Source organism: Strix uralensis, chromosome 10 (assembly GCF_047716275.1).
Source record: "Strix uralensis isolate ZFMK-TIS-50842 chromosome 10, bStrUra1, whole genome shotgun sequence".
Taxonomy (NCBI): Eukaryota; Metazoa; Chordata; class Aves; order Strigiformes; family Strigidae; genus Strix; species Strix uralensis.
The window spans coordinates 17,479,189-17,495,621 of NC_133981.1; the positions used below are offsets into that span (position 1 = coordinate 17,479,189).

The following is a 16,433-nucleotide window of genomic DNA, read 5'->3' on the forward strand; positions in this document are numbered from 1 at the left end:
AAGAAAAGGGAGTGCTTGGGTAGCACCTTTCCTTCCCCAGGCTTGACACCAGCCACCCCCCCCCTTTCCCCCTCGTGGTCTCTGCTCCCTGTGGTCTAACCACCCTCAGTCCTTCCCCTCCCTTTGGTGAAGCAGCAGGGGGCACATGGGGCAGGAGCCTCCGGTCTCCTCCTGCCACTCCTTGCTTCTCACTCATCTCACCAGCCCTGGCACGGGCTTGTCCATAACCCCTTTGGGGCAGTACCTGTCTAGGTAACGCTAAATCACATTTTCTGTCCCCAAGGGAGGACATGGGCTGTCCCCTTGCCTGTGCTGCCTTGGGCTGATGTGTCCGAGCCTGGGAGCTACAGAGACACGGATGCTCTGGCTCCAGCAGCGTCGGTCCCTCCATGTCCCCAGCAGGAAGGGCAGCTCTGCCTCCTGCCCATGCCACCTGTGTCCCCACTGGCTGTGCAACTGCTCCTGCCTGGGGACATGCACTTCTTATACAGCAAGGCATTTTGCAGGCAGGAGAAGGCAGCGATTGCCTGGTCTTCCTCCCAGCCTGATCCTCAGCCCTGCCTGTTTGGCAGGGACCCAAGAATAGTGATTCAACATGCAAAATGACGTAGGCTTTAACTCTTTCAAGACTGTTTTCTCTGTCCCAGAGCATGGTAGAGGGGTGCTGGCTGGAGGGGCAGCCGACAGCAGGGTCACCAGGACCAGCCTGGCACCAGGGACCGCCTGGCAGGCAGGCAGGCAGGCAGGCCTGCCCCAGGGTGCGTGTGTTACCCAGGGGCGTGACAGCTGTTTCCGCTGTCATCACTGGCCACTGCCTGCTCTTGCCTAGGGCAAAAGTTTCGCCTCCAGGCGGGCTGCCTGACCTGCCCAAAGGCTTCTGGAGGCTCCTCAGCGGGAGCGGTGGTGCCTGGTGCGGGGCTCACGGGCCCTGGGCAGCGGGAGCAGGTAGGACACGGCTACTCCCCACTCTTCTGCCCCCTTTGCTGCCCCCAGCACCCCTTGCTTGGCTGGGACCAGGGGGGGCATAGGAGGAGATAAGGGGCTGCCCGACCTCCCTGTGCCCAAATCAAAGCACCTTTCACTGACCTTGGGAGGGATTGGGAGTGGAGCATTGCATGTTTCGGGGGGCATTGCATGCTTTTCTCTTCTGCATGCCTCCGGGGGCACAAGGCTGGGGGAGTCTTACTCCTGCGTGTTAAGGGTCCCTGGTGAGGGGATGTGGGAGCAAGCAGGGCTGTCCGGGCTCCCCCCACCCCTCCAGTGGACCCTCGATCTCTTCCAGCCCTTCTCACCTGAGTTTGCTGCTCAAGCAGCCGTGCCCCTCCACACTCCCTCTCAGCTCCACGTCAGCAGGCTGTGTCTCCCCTTTGGGCTCCCCCAGGGGCCGGAGGGTGCCAAGGGGCTCTGCCCCCCACCCCAAGCAGAGGGACAAGTCTGAGACATTTCGGTGGCAGAGTCCCATCCCCTCCTCTGGCATAGGGAAAGGAAGGCACAGCCCAGACACACCGTCCCGGAAGGACAGCTCGGCATCTCTCACTTCCTGCTCTGCTCTCCCCAAGGATTCTTCTGGGGGATTAAGGCTGAGCCGTCCCCCCGGGGGACGGCTCAGCCATGGCCTCCAAGCGCCATGGCCCCCCTCCAGATGGCAGTGGCAAGAAAGCGAAGGGGGGAGAGGAGGATGATGCCTGGAGCTCCACCTTGGCAGCCCTGAAAACTGCCCCCAAGGAGAAGCCTCCTGCCACCATCGATGGGCTGTGCCCCCTGAGCACGGCACCAGGCGCCCAGGTGAGAGCAAGGCTGGGGTACCCAGCGAGGCCAGAATGGGGGAACGTGGGCAGGGGTATGGGGGGAGGCCCAGGGCAGTCCCCGCGCTGCTGACACAGGGGCAGCCCCAATTTTCCTTGTAGACCCCCCTGCAGCCCCACTGGGACAAGCCTGCACCCCCCCCATCCCCAGATGCTGCCCAGGTGCCAGCCCAGGCTGTGCTGCTCATTGTAGGTCTACGAGGACTATGACTGCACCCTGAACCAGACCAACATCAGTGCCAACAACAACAAGTTCTACATCATCCAGCTCCTTGAGCACGATGGTGCCTACAGCGTCTGGAGCCGCTGGGGTCGAGTGGTGAGTCCACGCCAGCACCACTTGTGTGCCCCCACACAGCTGTCCCCACCCTGTCTTGGGACCCCCAAGGGTTGGGGATGAACCTGGTGGTCTCCATCCCTTGTTCCCAGTCCCAAAGCGAGCAACCAAGTGACCCTGCTATAGCCCCTTGTTGGGGGGACTTCAAGGACTTGCCCCACACAATGGGGTCACCCTGGCCAGGGGACATGGCACCTGTCACTGCAGTGACAGTGAATGTGACACCCCAGCAAGGAGTCCTGGGGTGTCTCCTCGAGCTGGAGGGACCCCCAGACCTGGCGCTAGTGGCTTGGCATGTTCCTGCTTGCTGCCCCGCAGCCCTGCCATCACAGTCCCCCTGCTCCCAGGCTGCTCCCCCCGACATGGGGCTGGTGGAGCAGGGATGTAGGGGGGATCCTGACCACTGCTGTCCACTACCAGGGGGAGGTCGGCCAGTCAAAGCTCATGCCCTCTGCCTCCCTGGAGGCCGCCAAGAAGGACTTTGAGAAGAAGTTTCGGGAGAAGACCAAGAACAGCTGGGCAGCGAGGGATAACTTTGTTGCCCAGCCGGGGAAGTACACGCTCATCGAGGTGCAGCCAGGGGCCGGGCAGGAGGTGGAGGTTGCTGTCAGGGTGAGTGTGCCAGGCAGCTGGGGTGTCACCACGGTGGGGTGGTCCTCACATTCCACCCATGGCCCACTGAGCACCAGGACATCCAAGCACGTCAGCAGGATGGAGTGGGTTTTGGGAGAGGTCTGCTCACAAGCCGAAACAGCCCATGGGCAGAGATTTGGGGCTAATGAGTTGAGATGGAGTGGGAGGGCATCCCAAGCAAGAACCACGGGCAGGCATCTGGGTGACATCAGCCATGGAAAGCGGAGGGAGAACCTGCCTGTCACTCTGCTGCCTGGGGGTCAGGCTCTCCCCACCAAGATGAGCAGCCCTGCTGCCGTGCCCCTATAATCACCTGCGGGCTCACAGGCAGCACGGTGATGTTGGGGGTCTGCAGGTGGATGGCGTGGACGGGGACAAGGTCTGCAAGCAGCGGGTGCTGCCCTGCACCTTGGACAAAGCCACGCAGGACCTGGTGTCCCTCATCTTCAGCAGTGACATGTTCCGGGATGCCATGCAGACCATGAATATCGGTAGGAGGTGATGGGCGGCATGGGGTGGGTCTGGGAGCTGTGGATGGGGTGTGCAGGTGGGGAGGTGAATGGGGCAGAGGTGCCAGTGGGTTTTCAAGCATCCCCGCTGACAACCCGGCACCTGGTGGGACTGTGGACCCCCATGTCGGGTGTCCACTTGTGCCCGTGGTGATACTGGAGGTTCTTAGAAGTAGCTGTGGGGCAAGTGGGGCAGATGGGTTCACCTGTGCCCTCCCCTGTCCCCTTGGCCAGATGTGAAGAAGATGCCACTGGGGAAGTTGAGCAAGCAGCAGATTGCGAGGGGCTTTGAGGCACTGGAGGAACTGGAGGCAGCGCTGCAGGAGCAGTCCCCCAAGGCTGCCCACCTGGAGGACCTCTCCTCCCGCTTCTACACCATCGTCCCCCATAACTTTGGGCGGGCACGGCCACCCCCCATCAACTCGCCTGACCTGCTGCGTGCCAAGAAGGACATGCTGTTGGTGAGATGCCAGGGCACCGGGCGGGTGGCATCCCTCCCCAAGGAGGGCTCCTGTCTGGCGGGAAGCTGGACTTGCCCTGGTCCCCCAGCATGGTGCCCAGAACTGGCGGTGAGGATGTCCCCGGTCTGTGCCTGCCAGGTGCTGGCTGACATCGAGGTGGCACAGAGCCTGCAGGCGCAGAAGGTGAAGGAGGAGGAGGAGAAGGAAGTTGCCCATCCGCTGGATCAGGATTATGCCCTGCTCTGCTGCCAGCTCTCCCTGCTGGACCCAGCTTCCCGGGAATACCAGGTGCCACTTGTGCCACAGTGCCCATGATGGGGAGCAATTGTGCCAGGCCTGTGGACTCCCCAAAGGCCCCCACTGTCCCAGGGGGACTGTGGGCATTGCTGTGATGGCTGCCTGTGGTGACACCGCTTTCCTGCCTCCCTCCCTGGCAGCTGATCCAAAACTACGTGGCACAGACTGGGCACAAACTCCGCATCCTCAACATCTGGCAGGTGGCCAGAGACGGCGAGGTGAGAAGAAGGAGATGATTATCCCCGTCCCACAGTGGGGAAGCCCCAGTTGCACCCCAGGACTGCATTATGGCCCAGCTGGCCAGTGGCAAACAGGGGTTGGGCTGGGGGGTGTTAGGTGGCAGTCCCCCACCCCCGGGCACCCACGTCTCCCTCCATGGACAGCCCGTAGCTCTGCGTCTCTCCAGGATGAGCGCTTCAAAGCCCACGACCTCCTGGAGCACCGGCGCCTGCTTTGGCACGGCACTAACGTGGCGGTGATCGCGGCCATCCTGAAGAGTGGGCTGCGCATCATGCCCCACTCGGGCGGGCGCGTGGGCAAGGGCATCTACTTCGCCTCTGAGAACAGCAAGTCAGCCTGCTATGGTGAGGGTCCTGGGATGGGCGGCACTGCTCAGGATGCCCGCAGGGTTGGTACAAGCCCAGCTGCCTTTGCATACCCTCTGCCAGGCAGTTGCGGCCATGCCAAGACCCTTCCCTGCCATGGCAGCTGGTCCCTGCATGCCAGGGTGGCCTGAGCACAACCAGAAGGGAATTCCAGGGCTATACCATCATCCCCATTCCCTTCTCCCGTGGTAGTGGGCTGCACGTCCAAGAAGGTTGGCATCATGTTCCTGACGGAGGTGGCCCTGGGCAAGTCCTACCGCATCACCTGCGATGACCCCACGCTGTGTCAGCCGCCTGCTGGCTATGACAGTGTCCTGGCCTGTGGCCGGACAGAGCCAGGTGAGCCTGGGGCAGGAGGGTCTGTGGGGTCTGTGGGGCTGGGGTGGGCACAGGGCTGGGCGGAGAGAGGCCAAATCTCAGGCTTGACATGGTGGTGGGGTGTGTTGTCCAGACCCTGCACAGGATGCGGAGATGCTGCTGGACGGCAAGAAGGTGCTGGTGTGCCAGGGCAAGCCCATCCCCATGCCCGCCTACAAGGACTCCTCCTTCAGCCAGAGCGAGTACCTCATCTACCAGGAAAGCCAGTGCCGGATCCGCTACCTTGTCCAGATCCACTTCTGAGGGTGCCCGGGCACCCCGTGGCCCCATCCCAGCACCAGTTGGTGATGCCTACCAGCCCCGAGCACAGTGGTTTGGACTCTGCGGCCACCTGACCTGGGGCTTGGCAAGGGACAGGCTGGTGTGGGGACAGAGCTTGCTTTGACCGTGAATAAAAACCCTGTGCCTTGTATTGAGCGGTGCTGGCACTTTGCTGCCTGGCTGTAGGGTAGGGCAGGGTGGTGGTGGGTCCCTGCAGGGACGGCGGCGGGTGGCTCTGGAAGGGCTGCAGCCTGTTGTGACTGTCTGGTGCTGGCAGCTTTCAGGTGAAAGCTGGTGGCTTTGCGAGCCAGGTGCCCTCGTCACCATAGCATGGCACATGGCTTGTGCCCATCACCGTGGCATCAGAGCTACAGAGGACAAGCAAGATGTGCTGCCCTGTTTGGGCATGGAGAAGCTCATCCATGCATCCAGAGGGGGAGTGCCTGCCTCTGGTGCCATGCTCGGTGCCATTCCTGCTGCCCTGCCCCAGTCTGGCACCCATGCCGAGCCCCTCTCTGCGCTCACATGTGCCCCCCAAGCATGTGTCCGGGTCCTGGGGTGCCAGGGAAAGGCAACTCCTGGCTGTGTTACCCCTATGCCCCATGGACGCTCCGGAGCATCCATGCGCCGGCAGGGAGGACACGCCGCAGACATGCCTGTGAGTCTGTCCCCTGAGCCCCTGGGACCTCAGGGCCGAGCTGTCCTTGCGGAAGGACCAGGCCTGGTGCAGTGGGTGGCTGTGCTGGGGGGTGGTGGGGACAGGGCTTGGGGACCCTGGTCCCCCCTTCCCGAGCCCCTGCTGGCTGCTAGGACCCAGCAGCTGTCCCCGTGGGACCGCCACGAGTGCAGCGCAGGCAGCGCCCGGGAGTGACAGCTGGTGCCATCCGCAGCTGGCAGGCTGCAGGCAAACAGGATGACGAGCGGGTGACGGGGCGCGGGGAAGGGGGAGTGTGGCCTTGCACAGGGGCCGGCAGCCCCTGTTCTGCTGCAGGAGCGACACCGGCGAGAAGGATCCACAGCAAGGAGGGGAGCATCACCCACGTCCCCAGGACCAAAGGTGCGCTGGGTTTCCCCCACTCACCCCAGGGTCCCCCGTGGCCAGAGCAAGGAGCAGGGATGGGGCAGGTGGGTTCGTGCTGTCCCTCAGGGTGTGCTGGTGCGGTTGGGGCAGAGGGATGGGGTGTCAGCCTGGCATGGGTGCCCGCAAGTCCCGGCAGTGCCATCCCTGGCCAGGCTGGGGACAGCCTGGATGCCAGCTCTGGAGTAGGCAGGGTACTGTGACCTCGCTGGGCACCTCTCCCTGCTCCAGCATCTCAGAGGGGTTCAGGTCATCTCTGGGTTTCTCTGTGGCTCTTCTTCATTTTGGTTCTCCTTCACATCCCACTCCCCTCCCTAACAGGCAAGTAGAAGACAGAGACCATGATTGTGGTGAGGTTTCCCTCTAAGGGACGCAGAAGAGCACTTGCTGCCCAGGCACCGGAGCTGCTGGCTTAGCCCTCAGCAGGGGATGGCGAGCCGAACGGGGCTGAACACCACGGACAGCCCAGAGCCGCTCTCCGTCCCCGAGCAGTCCATCGCCCAGGAGGTGGTGGCCCTCCTCTGCATGGTCCTGCTCACCCTCACAGCCCTGGTGGCCAACACCGTGGTGATGGTCGTCATTCTCAAAACCCCCCTTCTCAGGAAGTTCATCTTCGTCTGCCACCTCTGCGTGGTCGACCTCCTCTCTGCCATTTTCCTCATGCCCCTGGGGATCATCTCCAGCTCCTCCTGCTTCAATAGGGTGATCTACAGCATTGCTGAGTGCCAGGCCTTGATATTCCTGAATGTCTGCTTCATCAGTGCTTCCATCCTCACTATCTCCATCATCAGTGTGGAGCGGTACTACTACATCGTCCACCCCATGAGGTATGAGGTCAAGATGACCATCAGGCTGGCGGTAGCTGGAGTGGTCTTCATTTGGGTCAAGTCTGTTCTCATCACTGTCCTGGCACTTGTGGGCTGGCCTCAAGGCAATGGGGCCACCAGCGCCAGCCGCTGCACAGTCTACTGGAGCCCTGGGGCCCACAAGAAGGTTTTTGTGATCATCTTCAGCATCGTCTGCTTTGTTCTGCCCACCATCATCATCTTTGCTGTCTACTGCAGTGTCTATCGCGTGGCCCGGATGGCATCCCTGCAGCACGTGCCCGTGCCAGCACAGGCAGTTGTGCCGAGACACCGATCCGACTCCATCGCCAGCCAAGTGACCATCATCACCACCAGGAACCTGCCGCTGCCCAGGCTGATGCCAGAGCGCCTTTTGGGAAGCAACAAGGCCATCCTCACCTTGGTCCTCATTGTGGGACAGTTCTTGTGCTGCTGGCTGCCCTTCTTCGCTTTCCACCTGCACTCCTCTATTACCGCTGGAACAGTGGGCGGCGGGCATGGGGAGATGGTGGTCACCTGGATTGCCTACTCCTCTTTTGCCATCAATCCCTTCTTCTATGGGCTGCTGAACCGCCAGATCCGTGAGGAGCTGGCCCGACTCCGGCGCAGCTGTCTCAACCGGCCACTGGGCCAGGAGCTCTGTCTTTCTGTCTCAGAGGCTTCTGTCCAGGAAAACTTCTTACAGTTCCTCCAGAGAGCGACTTGCACGCTGGAGACCCACACCAGCTGCATCAGCCCCAGCCCCAGGAACAGGCTGGACCAGACCAAGATGGGCTTCCCCATCCCGGGTCAAGTTCCTGAAGAGAGCAGTTGAGAAGCAGGAGGCCCTGTCCCACCATGATGGGTAGGAGGGTGGGCGGGGGACCTGCCAGGGACCCATCGGACCCAGCCTCTTGGATTTGAAGGGATCCTTGTTCAGGTTTTGCCTCTTCTCTGAGCTTATGGTGGAAGATTGTTTATCCACCCAGGAGAAGGCAGCAGATCTGGGGAAGCCTCATCTCCCTTCTGCAAGCTGGGATTGTCTCTGGCTACACCAGCAGAGCCCAGTTCCATGGATGGGCTCTCCTCAGGACACAGAATGCCAAGGGGCTCCTACATGGGGGCAGAGGAGGGGGCACTTCCATCTCCATCACCCCACTGGGACCACTCGTGGCCAGTGGGAAAGAGCAGATGTCCCTTGCACCCTACCCAGGAGCAATGCCCCAGCTAACACCACTAACACCAGTAACACCAGGGTCTCAGGCACCCTGTTGAGCCTGGACGGCTGATGTGGAGCCCTCCATCTTTGGCTGTTTAACCCAAAACTAACGTCTGGGTGGAGGAGCTCCTGTCATCCGTGGTACTTATTGGGGGACAGCACCTGCAGGGCTGGCTCTGGCCGTGTCTGTGTTTCTCCTGCTGGCATGACAGCAAGCAATGCCCATGGCCATGCCCGGCCGTGCCCTCTGTCCCCCACGAGCTGGCAGGGGCTGCCCCTCCATGGGGGACGCTGGCTGACTGGGGGTTCGTGCTGGGCTGTTTATGGACACAGCTGCCCAGCTGAAGCCCAGCCAGTGGTGCCACGTGCCAGCCAAACTGGGCTGCTGGCCAGGGGTGCGCTGGGGTGGACGCAGTGGCACAGGAGGCGGGGGGGGGGGGGGTGGGCCATGCAGGGTGCCCCTGTGCAGCAGCAGCCGGAGGGGACTGGGAGCTGCTGTCCCCCTTTGGTGTCATTGCTTCTGCAGGGTGTGGGGACCTTCCCATGGGGTCCCCAGTGCAAGAAAGGGAACTGGACCCTGTTGGGGGATACTGGAGGGGTAGATCACCCTCAGCCCACCCACAAAGGTGCCAGGGATGGTGCTGGCACAGTAGGTTGGAGATGCCCCTGCCCCAGTAATAAATGGGGGTGTTGCGGGAGAACTGCCCCACGGCCTCTCAAACTGCCCCATGGCAAGGAGGGAGCTCTGGGAAGAGCCCCAGAGAGACAGGGGCTGAGGGCCAGCACCCCCCTGGCCACAGGGATGTCCCTCCAGCCACCACCCTGTGTCCCCAGGAGCTGAGGCTGCCCCTTGTGTGGGGGGGTGTCTCCACCCAGGGTGGGGGATATTGTTATTTTTTTCTTGTAAATTTTATCTTTTTATTAAACCATTGATAAGTTACAAAGGAGGAAAAAATATAGACTTATATATACAGCATTTCCAAGCCAGCAGGGACTGGCTCTTGGATGGGGTTGCTGGGAGGCGATTGCCCCGGGGTGGTCCGGGGAGGGCCCCCCACCAGAGCCAGGGGAAGGAGGACCCCAGAGAGGCCAGCAGCCCCTCATCCAGCGGGACCCGGCTTTTGGGTGCCAGCCAGAGGGTGGGTGGGAGCAGGATGGCAGGGTGGGCAGGGCGAGGGGCAGGAGGCGGGGGTCCCACCCCAGCACAGGGCACTGGGAGAAGGGACCCTGGGCCGGCAGGGACACCCCCCTCCCCCAGTACCAGGGCATGTGGTCCTTGTGCAGGAAAATTGGGGAGGGGGGCACAGCGCTGCCCGGATGGGCAGCAGGCAGCGGAGCAGCCATTTCCTCCAGCAGGCATTGCTGCCAGGAAGACCCTTCCCTTCCCTGGGGTGGGGGGCAAGGGGGTTCACCCCCAGCATGGGGCACCTGGCAGGGGCTGGGGGGCAGGATGGGCGGCGGGGAGGTGTCCCTGGCACCGGGTGACACCCCAGAGCCCCTCGCCCACCCGCCAGCGGGGTTCAGTAGGGTGAGAACTTCTGCCGGTCGGCTTTCTTGGTGCCGTTGGCCGCCGAGATCTTGGTCGTGTAGGTGGCGGTGCCACCATTGGGACCCGCCACAGAGGACGGGGACAGCGCCAGGAAGGACACCGGCTTCAGGCCGATGAAGTTGGAGAGAGAGATGGTGTAGGGGGTGCCCAGCAGGGCCGGGGGGGCCGGAGCGACGGCAGGCAGCGCTGCACCGGAGCCAGGGGTGAGGGGCTGGGAGAAACCCACGCCGAGGTCCACGGAGCCAGGGCCCGGCGGCGCCTGGGAGGTAGATTTGGCTGTCTCTAAGCTGGGGAAGCGAGCAAGAAGGATGGGGTGGTGAGGACCACGTGACAGAGTGGGTTCCCCGCCCCAACCTGCCTGTCTCAGGGTGCAGGGACTGCATGCCCCATCCCTTCTGGCACAGCTTTCCATGGCACATCCTGGGCATCCCACCAGGGAGGGCTAAAAAGCCGGGGCTCAAACCCTGTGGGGTCTCGGGTCCTGCACACACCATCTCAGGACCTCAGAGCACCACCAAGCTCATTGTTCCTGAGGATGCTGGGGTGGGGCTGTCCCTTAAAAGCTGTGCTGGTCTGCTGGTGAGGTGCCACCCCTCGCTAGCAGCCAGTGTATCTCCCCCCCAGGCTGGCACCTACCAGGCTGTGATGAGGTACTGAGCCAGGGTGATGCTGACGGGGGACCCTGTGATGGTCACGTGCCGCTCGTTGGAGCCCTCGGTCTGGTTCCCGATCTTGATGTGGGCGCCCGACATTTGCCGGATCTCGCTGATCTTGCTGCCATGCCGGCCAATGATGCAGCCGATGAGCTGGAGGGGCAGGGACCAGGGTGAGCTGGGAGCAGCCGGAGGAGCCACACTGAGCAGGGAGCTCCCAGGGACTCACCCAGCCACCCTCTACACCTGGGAGGATTGGGGAAACTGAGGCAGGCACCGGGAGGGAAGGGTGCTGCTTTCCTTGCTTTCTGGTCTCACTCATGCCCCCCCCTGGTTGGCATCGCTGGGCTGCCACATCCAAAGGTTCTTCCTTGGCACTGGCCAAGCTCTTTCCCCCTCCTGTGCCTCAGTTTTCCCTTTCTTCCAGCTGCTTCTGCCCCAGCAGCCCCTCCTGCTCCTGAGCTTGAGTGGCCGAGACAGAGCCTCCCCTGTGCAGGGAGATGGATGCTGGCCCCTGCAAAGCAGCTGTGAGGGGACACACATGGGTAGGGGCAAGCTGTGGTCCCCTTCACCATCCCCAGGACCCACACGTACATCATTGGGCACCAGGAACTCCTGGGAGCTGCTCTGTGAGCTGGCGTCCAGACCTGGAGGGAGAGACAGGGATATTAGCAGTGGGGGGGCAGGTGTTCAGCAGCTCTGTGCTCCCACCCCAGCCCCATGCTGGGACAGTCAGTGACCCTGGAGACAAACCTGAAGGATCCCTGGGGAGAGGCAGGGAGGACGGGACATAGGCATCAGTTGTAATTTGGTGCTGGTGCTCCCCCACTGCAGGGCTGGGGGGCTCTGGTGGGTGCAGGGACCCCAGGAAATCAAGGACAGGCTTGTTCTGGGGGTCAGGTAGCCATGCCAGGGGGGCTGGCACCAAAGAGGGTGCAGGGGATGGGAATTCCCTCATCAGGGCCAGATGGCTGGGTGGGTCAGGAGGGGTACCCCCCACACTCAGCCCTGGGGGTCACAGGAGATGCTCACCTGGCACCATGGAGGGTGCGTGGCCCAGGGAGGCGAAGGGGAGTGTGTGCCCTGACAGCTGCTGCAGCTTCGTCACCTGCCCAGGCAGCGGGAGGAGGAGGAAGGAAGGAGGCGTTAGGGCTGATGGCAGAGGGTGCCCTGTCCGCTCCCAGGGCCAGACACCCAGCGCCTCCCAGGACAGGCATCCCCGGCAGCGCCCATCCCGGTGGGCACAGACCCAGTGCCCACGGGAGCAGGGGTGGGCTGCCATGGGGCCACTCACCTCCGCAGGAGAGACCCCGCTGTACTGGCCCTGCATGGAGAAGCCCTAGGGGGAGGAAGGAAGGGGCATCAGTGGGGTGCCAGGTGGGGAGGTGGGGACCCCTGCCTCAGGCCACCCCCCGGGGCAGGGAGGCCACCCTGAGCCCACTGGAGTCACCCCTCGCTGGCAGAGGCTGGGCCCCCGGACACCCCGTGCCCCCGGGGGGGCTGTGGCCCCTTACCTGGTTGGCAGAGAGTAGGATGGTGCCCAGGGAGAGGCCAGGGTGGTAGGGGATGGTGGCCCCCTTCGGAGGCGACTGGAGAGGGAGGGAAGGAGGTGGAGGGGATGAGAGATGATGTTGAATGCCCCCGCAGCTCCCTGGACCCCCTTTGCCCCCGCCTCCCAACAAGTTGGGCATGGCACCCAGCACCACTGAGGCAGGGTGCTCTTATGGGCTTCAGCATGGGGGCACCCCAGTGCCTGGGTGCAGGTGGGCACAGGGAGCCCTGGGGAGGGAGGGCAGGCAGTGCATGTCCCCCCGGGCTGGGTGCGGCGCTCGGCAGGTACCTCCAGGATGACAGCGCAGATCTGCCGCACGCACTGGATGATGGTGTCTGGCACCCCCGAGACAGTGACGGCCCGTTCAGTGGAGTTGGGCAGCAGGTCGCCGGCCACCTGCACCTGTGCCCCCGTGCTCTGGGGAGGGCAAAGGGAGATGCTGGGGTCCCTCAGCCACTCCCTGCCAGGACTCAGCACCTCACACCTCCCCTGTTCCCTCCTTGGCCCCTGGGGACCTTTGCAGGACCTTTGCAGGACCCACAGGGTGATGCATCACCTGCATCACCTCCCAGAGCTCCTGCAGGACCGTGGCAGCCCCCATGCCGAGGGGTCTGTGTCTTGTGGGGAAAAAGGAGAGCCTGCACCCAAGGCACCCTCAGCCTTACCTCCCGGATCTCCCGGATCTTAGCTCCTGCCTTGCCAATGAGCGAGCCGCACTGGCTGGCCGGGATGACGAGGCGCAGTGTCACCGGCGCTCTGCCTGCTGCTGCCCCATCGCTCCCTGCTCCCAGGTCCTGCGAGGGAAGGGGGGATGCAGTGTCGGACCCCCAGGAGCCCAGAGGCATGGGGGCACCCGGCAGGGGTGTAAGGGGGCTGCCTACCTCCTCCAGCTTGAAGGCGATCATGGAGACGGCGCGGAAGACGGCGTCAGTGGAGCCGGTGATGGTGGTGATGCGCTCGGGGCAGGATCCCTCCGAGATGGTGATGCGCGCGCTGCTCTGGGGACAGTGTCGCACCCCGTCAGGGATGTCACAGGCCCTGTGCTCTGTGTCCCCCCCCAGGGAAGGACTCACCAGGGGGGGCTCGATACCTTGGGACCTGGGCTTTCCCCCTCCCACCTGCCCCAGGCAGCCTTCCCCGGGGTGCAGCCGTGTCTCCCCTGGCTCCACCTGGGAGTGGGGGAGGCCAGGGCTGGGCACGTGGGAGCCACCAGGTGCAGGCAGGACAGGCAGCGGGACCTAGCAGCCCCCCAGCACGCCCTTACCTGCTCTCGTATCCTCTTAACAGTCTCTCCTTTCTGCAGGGAGAGGAACAGGGTGGGTGGTCAGGTCCAGGGGAGCCTGGGGCTGTCGGTGCCCTGGACCCCAAATCTTACCTTGCCGATGATGCTGCCGATCTCCTGCAAAGGCAGAGACAAGGGTGATGCCGTCAGCAGGCATCTCCCTGCCTGCCACATCCCTCCTCTGCCCACGGCCTGGCCAACTGGTAACAGGCAGGCCCTGCCCCGTGGCCACTGGGTCACTGGGAGGCTTGCTGGTGACACGGGGGCATGGGAACAGGCCCCTCTCTGGCTTAGGATGGGGGAAGAAATCCTTCTGGGACTGCTGCTCCCAGGGGGATTGGGAGCAGGGGAGGAAACCAGGGCACGATGAGGAGCTGATGCTCCAGCAAGGCCCCCCAGCCTGGCATGCAGTGCCAAGACCCCCGCCGTTACCTTGCCGTGCATGAGCATGCGGAGGGTCAGGGTGATGCTGAGCTCCGTCTCCTCGGGGCTGCCGCCCATGCCGCTGGCTCCGTCTGGCGATGCCATGGCGGGAGGGTGAGCTGAGCCTGCGGGACACGGTAGTCTCCAGAAAGGGGGGAAGCCCCAACTAACCCCCCCTAAGTCTGCAGCCTGAAAAGCACCTATGGCTGGGAAGTGGGGAAACCGAGGCAGGGGCAGCACTGTGCCCTCCTCCAGTGGGAGAGACTTGTATGGCCCCGTGGTACCCCACTGGCATCCTGCACACCCTCTGGGAGCTCCCCAAAAAGGATCTGCCACCATGTGTCTGCCTGAGCCTGCAGGCAGCTGCCTTCAACCTGGCCCGCACACGGCCCTGGGCTGGAGCCAGCACCACACCTCCATGAAGCCAGGAGCTGGATGGATATTGGGGGAAGGGGAAAAGTGTGGGGAGCGGGGCTGTGGGATGGTGTTCACTTCACAGATGCTTCCTGGGGAGGTGGCATGCAGAGCGGGGTGAGCAGAGGTGGCCTGAGTGGTCTCGCAGGCTGTGCGAGCCTTCCTCTTCTTCCTCCTCCCCTCTCCCTGCCCCAGGGAAGCCCAGGGGAAGCCCCAGGGGAAACTGAGGCAACCTTCCTGACGGGGAGATGGGGACCACCAGCCCGACGCAAACCATGGCGTGATGCCCAATGCACGATGCCGCCGCACGCTGTCCCCCGCCCCGAGCACCCTAGGGACCCCCCCGGACCCTGTGCCTGGGGGACGGGGGTGGCCGGAGCCCCGCAGTGCCAGCACAGGGCTGGGAGGAGGACAATCGCCATGTGTCCGGGCACGGGTGGGTGGCTGCGGCACCGCTGGCTCCCGGCAAGCTGGGCGATGCCAAGCGGCTTTGAAACAAAGCACCCGTGTTGGGGCTGGGGCCCGTGCCTGCAGGCATGGCGGGGGGGGTGGGGGGCGGTTATTTTAGGTGCTGGCAGGACTCGCCATCGCTATGGCACATCTCCTGCATCAGGGTAACGGTGGGGGGGTGTGGGGGGGGCAGGTTGGTCGCCTCTGCATCCCCTAAGTGCTATGGCTTGCACCCCCGGGGTGGGTTGGATGCCCCATCTTCACCTCTCGTTACCAGCGGCTGGAGAAAGGGGGAAAGGCTGGGGAAAAGGGAATATTTCTGTTCCCGATGGAGGGGAGCCTGAAGTTGGGGGTGGGGGGGTGTACCCCCCTGTAAACCCCCTCCCCACAGCATCCGGAGCCGTGCGTGGTGCCGGCAGGGACAGGCAGCCTGCCTGGGTCCCCCATCCCCCCGGGGATGACCAGCAGCAGGGACCTGCCGGGGACAAAAGATCCTGCCGGGGAGAGGAGGACAAGGCTGACGGTGGGGCAGGGGGGGGAAGCGGCAGGGCCACGGGTGTCCCCCCACTGCCACAGGCAATGTGGGGGGTCCATGGGCAGGGGGGTGCTCTCCCCCCGGTGACCCAGGCTGGCAGGGACGCCAAGGGCCCCGGTGATGGGCACAGGCCACCTGCCCCGGCCCCGTGCCACCGGCTGGCGTCAGGACAGCCACGAAGCTGGGCACCGCCCGCCCTTCGGGGCACCTTCGGGTGGCAAAGGGAGGTGACAGCGGGGGACAGGAGGAAGCCCCCACCCCGTCCCAGGGGGATCCTCTTTCCGCTCACCCTCCCAGCCGCCCCAAGCCCCCTGGCCCCCGCGGGAGCGGGGCCTACTGGGTACCTTTCCGTGCGCCTCGTCCCTCCGCCGCCGGCCACCCTGCTCAGTGCCACATTGTCCCCGGCGGCGCCCAGTGACACCCGGGGCAGGAACAATGAGCCGCTTGACAGGCCAGGGCCAGGCTGGCAGCCCCGGCCCCCACCCCGGTCCACGCCGGGGCCCCCCTCGCTCTTCCCCTCTCCCACATCCCTCCCTCCGGGATCCTATTACAGCGGATAAGAGACACTAAAAGGAACAATGCACCCTGGGTAAGGCCATCTGCCACCGCTGGGGACATTCCTGGCCCCCCCCCGCCCCCCCCCCCTTTGGCTCACACATCGCCCCTCTTTGTGACTGCGGTTTTTTTTTTCCTGGAAGCCGATCAGCTGGCAGGGCTCGAGGGCTCAAGGACACGGGAGCGGGCAGGGACAGGGCAGCTGGCACCCCAGGGCCCGCCGGCACCCAGGGGTGCTGCTAGGGGGGAGCGAGCACCTGGAGGGCTAGAGGGGCAGGAGGCACCCCTGTATGGGGGGGCTGGGGCTGCAAACGGGGACCCGAACTGGCTGGGTGGTAAAGGATGCTCCAGACAGGGCTCCTGCCTTACTGCCAGGGCAAGGGTCAGCTCCTGTGCTCCCCACACGGGCACCCTGCACCCACAGACAAGTGCCCCCCCCTGTTACCTCCCACACTAAATCCTCCTGGGCCCTGGCATAAGCAGCTAAAGCCCAGGCAGGCTTGGGGAAGGGGGGGCACTGGGGGGGCACCCCACTGCCGGCTCCATCTGTGCCCCTGAGTGCCCAGTGCAGCAGCACCAAAGGGTGGGGGGAAGGCAGGTGGTGGGCAGGGGG

General features: G+C 64.1%; 3 protein-coding genes across 5 annotated transcripts; 2 read left to right on the top strand and 1 right to left on the bottom strand.

The window, feature by feature from the left end:
- Positions 1-687: 687 nt before the first annotated feature.
- On the top strand, positions 688-5,437 carry PARP3 (poly(ADP-ribose) polymerase family member 3). Of its 2 annotated transcripts, XM_074878834.1 has the most exons (11): positions 688-945; positions 1,560-1,785; positions 1,999-2,124; positions 2,563-2,754; positions 3,131-3,266; positions 3,519-3,745; positions 3,884-4,033; positions 4,183-4,260; positions 4,449-4,626; positions 4,840-4,986; positions 5,099-5,437. In XM_074878834.1, exons 2-11 carry the CDS (start codon positions 1,612-1,614, stop codon positions 5,266-5,268), a joined length of 1,578 nt encoding a protein of 525 aa, XP_074734935.1. In that variant the 5' UTR covers positions 688-945; positions 1,560-1,611; the 3' UTR covers positions 5,269-5,437. The 2 variants fall into 2 exon arrangements, with proteins under 2 accessions (XP_074734935.1, XP_074734936.1); XM_074878835.1 differs by lacking the exon at positions 2,563-2,754.
- Positions 5,438-6,228: 791 nt separating this feature from the next.
- On the top strand, positions 6,229-8,812 carry LOC141947845 (putative G-protein coupled receptor). The gene is made up of 2 exons (XM_074879420.1): positions 6,229-6,343; positions 6,686-8,812. The coding sequence occupies exon 2, from the start codon at positions 6,794-6,796 to the stop codon at positions 8,021-8,023; it is 1,230 nt and encodes a 409-aa protein (XP_074735521.1). The 5' UTR covers positions 6,229-6,343; positions 6,686-6,793; the 3' UTR covers positions 8,024-8,812.
- A 484-nt stretch (positions 8,813-9,296) lies between these two features.
- PCBP4 (poly(rC) binding protein 4) lies at positions 9,297-15,799 on the bottom strand. 2 transcript variants are annotated; one of them, XM_074879421.1, is made up of 13 exons: positions 15,610-15,799; positions 13,876-13,991; positions 13,537-13,560; positions 13,426-13,458; positions 13,043-13,159; positions 12,827-12,955; positions 12,450-12,578; positions 12,124-12,198; positions 11,904-11,948; positions 11,642-11,717; positions 11,204-11,256; positions 10,593-10,762; positions 9,297-10,243 (listed from the first exon to the last, which is right to left on the bottom strand). In XM_074879421.1, exons 2-13 carry the CDS (start codon positions 13,969-13,971, stop codon positions 9,928-9,930), a joined length of 1,263 nt encoding a protein of 420 aa, XP_074735522.1. In that variant the 5' UTR covers positions 13,972-13,991; positions 15,610-15,799; the 3' UTR covers positions 9,297-9,927. The 2 variants fall into 2 exon arrangements, with proteins under 2 accessions (XP_074735522.1, XP_074735523.1); XM_074879422.1 differs by lacking the exon at positions 12,124-12,198.
- Positions 15,800-16,433: the final 634 nt, after the last annotated feature.

Excerpts from the sequence above, each read along its gene's own strand:
- LOC141947845 (XM_074879420.1), top strand. The coding sequence starts at position 6,794 with ATGGCGAGCCGAACGGGGCTGAACACCACGGACAGCCCAGAGCCGCTC.
- PARP3 (XM_074878834.1), top strand. The coding sequence starts at position 1,612 with ATGGCCTCCAAGCGCCATGGCCCCCCTCCAGATGGCAGTGGCAAGAAA. Across the intron at positions 3,267-3,518 it reads CATGCAGACCATGAATATCG|ATGTGAAGAAGATGCCACTG; the intron begins GTAGGAGGTGAT and ends CCCCTTGGCCAG. Across the intron at positions 3,746-3,883 it reads CCAAGAAGGACATGCTGTTG|GTGCTGGCTGACATCGAGGT; the intron begins GTGAGATGCCAG and ends TGTGCCTGCCAG.
- PCBP4 (XM_074879421.1), bottom strand. The coding sequence starts at position 13,971 with ATGGCATCGCCAGACGGAGCCAGCGGCATGGGCGGCAGCCCCGAGGAG. Across the intron at positions 11,718-11,903 it reads GCGGGGTCTCTCCTGCGGAG|GTGACGAAGCTGCAGCAGCT; the intron begins GTGAGTGGCCCC and ends CTGCCTGGGCAG. Across the intron at positions 10,763-11,203 it reads AGTTCCTGGTGCCCAATGAT|CTCATCGGCTGCATCATTGG; the intron begins GTACGTGTGGGT and ends CTGCCCCTCCAG.